Here is an 8,485-nt window from a genome sequence, read left to right on the forward strand (position 1 = left end):
AAATAAGGATTCCTGTCCATCCTAACCATGTGAAGGGAGGTACAAGATCACTCTCTGAAGATGTATTAATGCCAATCTAGTATTGCTAAGTACATTGCTTTTCCTATTGAGCAAGTAACACTTTAGTAGATTAAACAATTGAAAGCATTGAGAACTCACAAGTTCTGTTACTTTCTTTCTTTCCTTCTTTCTTGTTTTTTATCTTTCCTCCTACTAAGAGATTTCAATTCCTTAGTGGTCAGGTTTTGAGTATAATGCATTTTGATGAAACTAAATGCCAACTAAAGTTATATTTTTAAAATAATAATTTCTTTTCTAATATCTCAACTTCCTAATGATTCCAAATTATTATAATAAGTGAGTAAACACTGAAGTTTTAAAGAGACTCAATGCTTGTATGTTGTGTTTCTGATTTTTAGAGTCAGAAACTTAAGAGCCTGGGCCCCTTGCTTTGAGCACTGGGTACTTTAGAGGCTCTAAACACTAGGAAGAAAAATTCAAAGTAGAAGTTTAACTTAGTTCCAATATATTTAATGAAAACAACTCACATTTGACATATCATTATAACATGCCTATTTAATCACCATGCAAAGTTTATCTTCTATGTTGGGGCTTCTTCATATGTTTAAATTAAACATTAGGGAGATTAAGAACTCTCTAATGGGGCTGGGAAGGTGGCTGTGGTAGAATGCTTGCTTGGATCTGGGTTTGATTCCTCAGCACCACATCAGCAGAAAAAGTGTGAAGTTGCACTGTGGTCCAAGTGGTAGAGGGCTATAACCTTGAGCTGAAGAGCTGAGGAACAGTGCCCTGGCCCAGATTTCAGGCCTTACAACCAATAAAAAACAAAAAACAAAAAAATAAAATAAACTCCCTAATGAAACAGCTGGTGATTGTAGAGATGGTAACAGGTTAGTATCATTTAATGTAGAATTAATACTCTAAGAGTTTATATTTGAAATCCTATATTGTGATTTTTCCTAGAGTTTCTGTGATGAGAACAGGCTGGACTTGCTTTAGTTACTGTAGCATTGGTCAAACAGATAGCTTTTCAGCTGTATATAGTCTTTGAGAAAGTAGCCTTTTCTCCACAGCTTGTGCTCTGGAAAATTGCTGGAAGGCACAGAGAAGTCAGTCAGCAAATACCTGGACCAGTCTAGAACAGGGTTCTCCAGTTTTTTCATCCTCACATCCAGAAATATTGCATGCAAATAACTGACATTGTTTCCTAAGAAAAAGGGAACTAAAGCAAAGGCTTTAACCCTCTATGACATAAGCAGAGTGGTAAAGAAGCCTCAGGGTTGAGCCCAGAGGTCTGAGCAGGTGTCCTGGGAGCTAATTGTCTCTTCCCTGTAGACACCTTCGATTTTGAAGGAAGACCATGCTTCCCTCACCCTCTCCCCACTTGCCATATCATGTTCTGGAACTCTAATGAGTCATTATGGGGAGAGGAAGGAATATAGCTAGATGATATCCCATTTGAAACAATATTACAGTGACCTTGGAGAGAAGCTTGGCTTGGCACAAGTTTCAATGTAGCATTTCTTGCTTGACCTCTATACCTCCTGAAGAATGGGACTACCTTTCAATTCACATTAGCATACTTAGGATTTGTACCCTCTGTATATCTCTGCTCTTGTCCTTATTAAAATTTCAGGAAGACACAAACTTATTTTCACTTTTCACATAGTGAGTCTCCTTTTTGTGAAGTGATAAAGTATTTTAGGGCGGTGTCCACCCTGGGGCAGCAGGAACAGTGGTCATTTTTATTAATCACTGGCAGAGGAAGGTGGGCCCAGCCCACACCTGTGAATTTCTGTCAGCCTTTCATCTCCCTTGGGAAGCATCTGCCTGTGTGTCAGGATTCTGCTAGAGGTGAGCAAGCTGTTACATCAAAATAAGATAGGAACTTACAGTATGTCTTCCACCATTAAAAGTATTATCTAGGTAGGCCATTGATAAGAACAGTCCAATTCCTGGAATGGGTACCACTAAAATGGAATTACCCTTTAATAGAAGCCTCACAGGATCCTAAAAGCATACTGGCAAAGCACACTGCCAAGAGCAGCCAGTGTGATTTCAGGAGGGGATTGTGGTGAAGAACCCCTGTGTTGTGAGCAATGTCATATATAATATCAAATTTTATTGAATAGCAATGAATATGAAATATATGTTGATTTGGTTGATGTTAATTCACTCTGTTCAGGAAGTTCCTGCCTGTGCCTATAAGTTCAAGTGTCTCCTACTTGGTCCTGCAGTAGTTTCAGAGATTCAGGTTTGATGTTAAGGTCTTTAATACATTTTGAGTTGATATTGGTGCATGGTGAAAGGCTGGGGTCCACTTTTAGTTTTCTGCAGGTGGCTGCCTAGTTTTCCCAGCACCAATGGTTGAAGAGGCTGTGTTTCTTCCATTGTATGTCTTTGGCTCCTTTGTCAAATATCAGCTGACTGTAGGCCCGTGGATTTATTTCTGGATCTTCTATTCTGTTCCATTGGTCTTTGGGTCTGTTTTTGTGACAGTACCATGTTGTCTTTGTTATTATGGCTCTATAGTAGAGTTTGAAGTTCGGCATGGATATCTCTCCCATGTTGTCTTTATTCCCTAGAATTGTTTTGGCTATTCTTTAAAAGCACATCAATTTCTGATAGGTTTTCTTTCTTTAGAAAGTATAACTTTTGAAAATAGTTCTTTATCATTGTTTGCATATCTTGTGTATTTGTTGTGATTTTTCCTGTGGCATCCCTGATCTTGTTAATTTGGGTTTCCTCTCTTCTTTTCTTAATTAATCTTGCCAAATGTCTATCAATTTTATTTATTTTCTCAAAGAACCAGCTTTTTAAAATTAATTTTATTTATAATTTTTATATTCTCTAGCTCACTAATTTCTGCTCTTAGTTTGATTTTCTGGCTCTGTCTAGTAACTTTAGGTTCCATTTTTTCATGTTTTTTTCTAGCTGTTTTAATTGTAACGAGATTATTTACTTGGTTGGTCTCTATTTTCTTGATGTGGGCACTGAGGATGATATATTTGCCCCTCAAGACTGCTTTTGTGTCCCACAAATTTCTTTGTGATGGTCTTCATTTTCATTGAATTGTAGGAACTTTTTAATTTCTTCTGCTACCCAGGTTGCTTAGAAGTGTGCTGTTCAATTTCCATGTATTTAAGTAATTTCTGCAGTATGCTTTGTAATTGAGAACTAGCTTGATTCCACTGTGGTCTGATAGGATACAGGGGATTATGTCAATCCCCTTGTACTTGCTTTGAGTTCCTTGCATGAACTATGATATGGTCTATTTTGGAGAAATTTCCATGAGCTGCTGAGAAGAATGTGTACTGTATTGTTTTAGGGTAAAATACTCGGTAGATGTCAGTTAGTTCTTCTTGAAGTATGGCCTCACTTAATTCGGTAGCTTCTTTGTCAATCCTCTGGTTAAATTTATATTTCTTAAGAATAAATAATGATGAGCTGGGAATGTGGCTCAGTGGTAGAGTGCTTGCGTTGCATGCCTGAGGCCCTGGGTTCGATTCCTCAGCACCACATAAGCAAAAAAGAAAAAAGCCGGAAGTGGTGCTGTGGCTCAAGTGGTAGAGCGCTAGCCTTGAGCTGAAGAGCTGAGGGACAGCGCCCAGGCCCAGAGTTCAGGCCCCATGACCTGACCCCCCCCCCCAAAAAAAAAAAGAATAATGAAAGTATCTTTATGTTTTTGATTTGTGTTCCTACACAAGACTATTTAGAGAAGGTCCTTTTTCAAAACAATCAAATTGGTTTCACTAAGCATGCTTAGTCTTCCTTAGACAACAGGACTTTGCAAGGTTTTTAAGGAATTCTGTAGCTCATTTTGAGTCAGCTCATTATGAAGTCTGGCCCAGAAGCAAGTTTCCAGTTCTTTATTGCATGCTTAACTCATAAGGCAGGCATCCTGAAAAAGGAAAGCCTATAATATAAGCCTATAATAATAGCAACTCTATCCCATATTTCTTTGTCAAACGCTTTTCATGGGTCAGATGTATCCATGCTTCAAGTACAGATTTTAAGGTGGTGCCGACTGTCATCAAGAGATTGAATTATACAGAAGTTATAGGCACTGGTCAGGATCCACAAAGGTATACTTGGATTCAAATTCCATTCTTCCTTTTTAATGGCTGGGTAGGCTTGGCTTCTTTCTCTGTATGCTGTAGACATGATGTGAGATAAGAGCTTGGAGTGGTGGAGTTATAGAAATATTGGCCAAAAGAAAATTTTTGTAAAGAATTATTATTTCAAAGTATTTGTGTTTCACCATGGTGACTGTTGGCAGCAATGTAGTATATTTTGGAAGTGATTGAGGGAACATTTAAAGTTGTATCATCAGAAAAATGAACACTAGGTAATCTATATATTGTGTGGTCTGATTTGGCTTTCCCATAATATATACATATTTGAAAACATAATGTTGTATATGATGAATACCTACTCTTCTGTTAAATATCTAGATAATGACTAAATATGTAATAGATTGTTATGAGTAAAGGAAAGGAGCATGTTATGTAAAGGAAAGGAGCATGTGCCAGCTGGGATGGCCACCCCTATCAGCTGGACTGAGAAGGTAGTGTAGGTCTTGGCCTGCTGACCATGAAGAACTTTCTGCAGCATCACATCAGACTTCTCTGAGATGAATCAGACAACTGAGATGAATCAGGACAATAATAATACTACTCAATAATCCTGTCTAAACACAAACATAAAAAATGCCCCCGACACTAAAATGACCAAACACCCTTCTCTCCTGAATAAAAAAACATGTATAATTTATTTTTTAAAAACTAACTTTGATTTTGTCAGTTGTGGGGCTTGAACTCATGGCCTGGGTGCTCTCCCTAAGCTCTTTTGCTCAAGGCTAGCACTCTACCACTTTGAGCTACAACTCCACTTCCAAGTGCCTATTATTATTATTTACCGTTTCCACATCAAATCTTATTCTACTCTTCCTGCTTTTTAGATAATTACTGGAAAACCAATTACGGAATCACTTCTACTTTCTACCAGTTTCAAATCTGGATCAACATTCCACTTGTATGAATTCCCCCCCAACCACTGAAACATGAGCCTGCACCCCAGTCTTTGCTTACACTCACTGGCTGTGATGCCACACAGGTTTCAATCATTCATGGTCCTTCAAACAGTAACAAGCCTTTATACCCAATCTCCCTTGGCTAAAGTCATGATGGTGTTTGGGTAGAGGGCGCACTTATGAGGAGTGAGCTAGTTAGTCCATGTTTTAACACTCATTGAGTATTATATATTCAGCATTTCAGAGTTTTGTAGCCAGAGATAAGGAAACTCAGAGTTTGTGCGGCTGGGAGGTGGTTCTGGTTTTCTTTCTTAGCTCCAAAGCCCATTGGCTGCTATAACACATTGCCCTGCTTTGATTAATCTCTGCTTCTCTTCCATCCCTCTCTTTAGGGGGTAACATGATTTGCTCCTGGGATTCTGATTCTGTCTTGATCAATGTTTAAATAAAAAATCATTTTCCTAACACATATATTTCAGTGTATGTACAAGCATTTAAAGCTGTGTAATGCTTGTCACCTCTCAGCATTCTGTTAGGCTTATCAGTGTTAATTCAACCTGTTTGGGTTTTCATTTTTTAAATGCCTTTTAAAATCTAATTTTAGGGTAGATACATTCAGATGTATTCTGGAAAGCTTATAAAAATGTTTTATTGTTTGTAGGTTAACCATTGCTTTTTCATTTCCCAACTGATGTGACAAAACTTTCATTGAATAATCACAAAGCCTTGATGATCAGCAGAGGGAAAGCAGATATTGTAAGACTTTTGGAAATCTTAAAAAAAAGGCAACCAAGATTCAGAAACTAACTGGGACCATTAGAACATTGACTGGCTCACTCATGAAGGACTGGTATTCAGGACTGCTTGCTAGCTTCCTGCTAATTGTCCTTGTTTCTTTTGATGCTTTAGGAACATCTAAAATAAGCAGACCGAAACACTCAGATTACAGAGATTAATGCATGCCTAATCTGTAAGTGCTTTAATCAATCACCCATTTTCAAGTATGAGCTTATTTTGAAAATGTAAAGAAAGCTCCAGTCCTCTGGTGTATGCTGAAATTTTCCTCATAAAGGTGTTTGAGAAATCCATGATTAAAATAGTCATCTTCATCTCAAATTACTCTTTTCTTTATTCTTATTACATGATAATGTTTAAGATTTTGTCAGAGTACTCAAAAGATTCAAGCATATTTTAATAGAGAAGGCACAAAGAGTTCATTTATTTTGGGAAAATGATTGTAAGGTATATTATAGAGGTTTTAAACTTGTTTTGTTGCTGAATGAAAATTCACTAAGATAGCAGAGAACTAATTTATTAAGACAGTACCATTGACTTGCTCAATGTTACAAAGCCTCATAAAAACAAGAGTCAGTATAAAATCACAACTCAAATGCTAATGCTTTGCACATGGCATTTTCTGCGACAAGAGTGAAAAGACTACTCATGTTTGTCGAATGATCTCTAAGTAGAAATTATGCTCACATGGCCAAAGAAACCACTACACAGAAGAGTAGGAAGTACAAAAGCTGCTTTACCAAGAAAATGCTTTTGCAAAAATTAATAAATTAACCCTCATTTTTGGAATGAAGGGATGTATATGATTAAGAAGAAAGACTAGTTGGCTTTACATTAAGAGAAAAGTTCTAATTAAACTATCTTTACAAAACTACGGTAGATGTTTAACTGGATTGGAAATGTGGTCATATAAAGTATTTCTCTTCATCACAAAAGTTCCATGTATTAAAGATTTACACAGTCCATAGGCAGGGCTTATTAAATCTAGAAACATTTCCTGTTAATTAATTAATTTATTTTTCCTAAACAGTAACTCTTTTAAAAAGGATCTCGAAAAACTTGAGCAGAATTGTCATACTCTGCAATGAAATGCTTCAGCTCTTCAATACACCGCTTACCTATATCTTGCAAATTCTGCCTCAGAGCAAACTGTATAGTTTGTTCTAATGAAGGATCTTTTGCAATCAACATTTTCACCACCACCCCGAAAGTTTCACAGTCTTGCTGGTAAACCCGTTCAATCTCCTTCATTTTGGATGCTATTGCTTTAGAGCGACTGTCTAGTTGAGCATCTTCAAATAATTCTATCCAATCTGTTGTGTTAGACACAGTTTCTTCAGGCTGCTCAATGACTAATGGCGTGTCAGGTACCCTCTTTGAGGAAGGAAGTGCTGAAGAGCTCCAAGTTGAAGTGTCTTGTGATGTTTTCAAAGACTGAGCAGATCTCTCTCTTCTTCTGTTCTGTGACTGGTAGAATGGATAATGTTTGTTCCGTTCTGGAGAATAGCTCCTGCTGCTGACACTGGAGCCAGATCTGCTGTGTGGAGAGTCCTTTTGACCTCCAGGCGACTCTCTGGAAAATGAAGCATCCCTTTTATGGGAAGAATGGTCCCATGAATAATGTGAAGAGTACAAACTGTTGCTTCTAACACCATCTCTCTGGTCCTTCATGGTGGCTAGACAGCAAATAGGAAAGAAACAGATAATCAGAGCTTTAATCTACTGATGTAAACCATGGTGACTGATCCATTTTGACATGAAATACATTTTATTTCATGTTTCTTGTTGGCTAGTCACATTGCTTTTTCCTCTGAACTTTATGTTCTCCTGGGGTTAATCAGTTTCAAACATCATCAACTGACTTAACATTTCTCTATTCTAACATTTTCACACTCTATGTATCAACCATCTTTTTCACTGTTTTCTATTTCCTTTTCCCAGATTTACTTTATAGTGAAGTGAAAAAGTATAGGTAATCAAGAAACATTAATTAAACTCAGTCATACTTTAAAATTGCCTATGTTATTTTCCATAGATAAAGCCTTTCTTGGTCCTGGGTTCTTGTTTATGTACAGCATTCCGTAACTCTTCTGGAGAGGATAAATGAATGGGGATTCATTTATGTTAATTAACTAGATGAAATTAACTAGAGATGTTATTGGAAACTGTGTTTGTATAGTCTCTTTTCTTTATCTTTGAATGATGTTTTTGGTTTGTTACTGAACATTTGGATTGTTAACTTTGTTAACTTTTTAACACCAATTTAAATATTTCTCCACTGCATTTTTTGTGTCCTCTAGAAAAATAAATTCAAGTCCATTGTCATAGGCCAGCTGTCAGTACACACCTCTAGTTTTGACATTTCTCTTTATACCCAAGGTTGTTTAACTTCATTGTAAATTTCTTTGTGTGTGTGTGTGTCCGGTCGTGGGGCCTGAACACTGGGCCTGAGCTCTGTCCCTCAGCTCTTCAGCTCAAGGCTAGCGCTCTACCACTTGAGCCACAGTGCCACTTCTGGCTTTTTTCTTTTTTTGCTTATGTGATGCTGAAGAATCGAACCCAGGGCCTCATGCATGCAAGGCAAGCGCTCTACCACTGAGCCACCTTCCCAGCCCCTCATTGTAAATTTCTTAAGCA

General features: G+C 37.5%; 1 protein-coding gene across 1 annotated transcript in view; it reads right to left on the minus strand.

The window, feature by feature from the left end:
• The window catches only part of LOC105998470 (spermatogenesis-associated protein 31A6-like), an 83,727-nt gene extending 76,208 nt beyond the window's left edge, over window positions 1-7,519 (minus strand). Inside the window, exons 1-3 of the mRNA XM_013033180.1 lie at window positions 6,967-7,519; window positions 5,891-5,968; window positions 1,147-1,228 (exon numbers count right to left, since the gene is read on the minus strand). Coding sequence (XP_012888634.1) covers window positions 1,147-1,228; window positions 5,891-5,968; window positions 6,967-7,519 — 713 coding nt within the window. The remainder of the gene's footprint in view (window positions 1-1,146; window positions 1,229-5,890; window positions 5,969-6,966) is intronic.
• Window positions 7,520-8,485: the final 966 nt, after the last annotated feature.

Source organism: Dipodomys ordii, unplaced genomic scaffold, assembly GCF_000151885.1.
Source record: "Dipodomys ordii isolate 6190 unplaced genomic scaffold, Dord_2.0 Scaffold164, whole genome shotgun sequence".
NCBI classification, from domain to species: Eukaryota; Metazoa; Chordata; class Mammalia; order Rodentia; family Heteromyidae; genus Dipodomys; species Dipodomys ordii.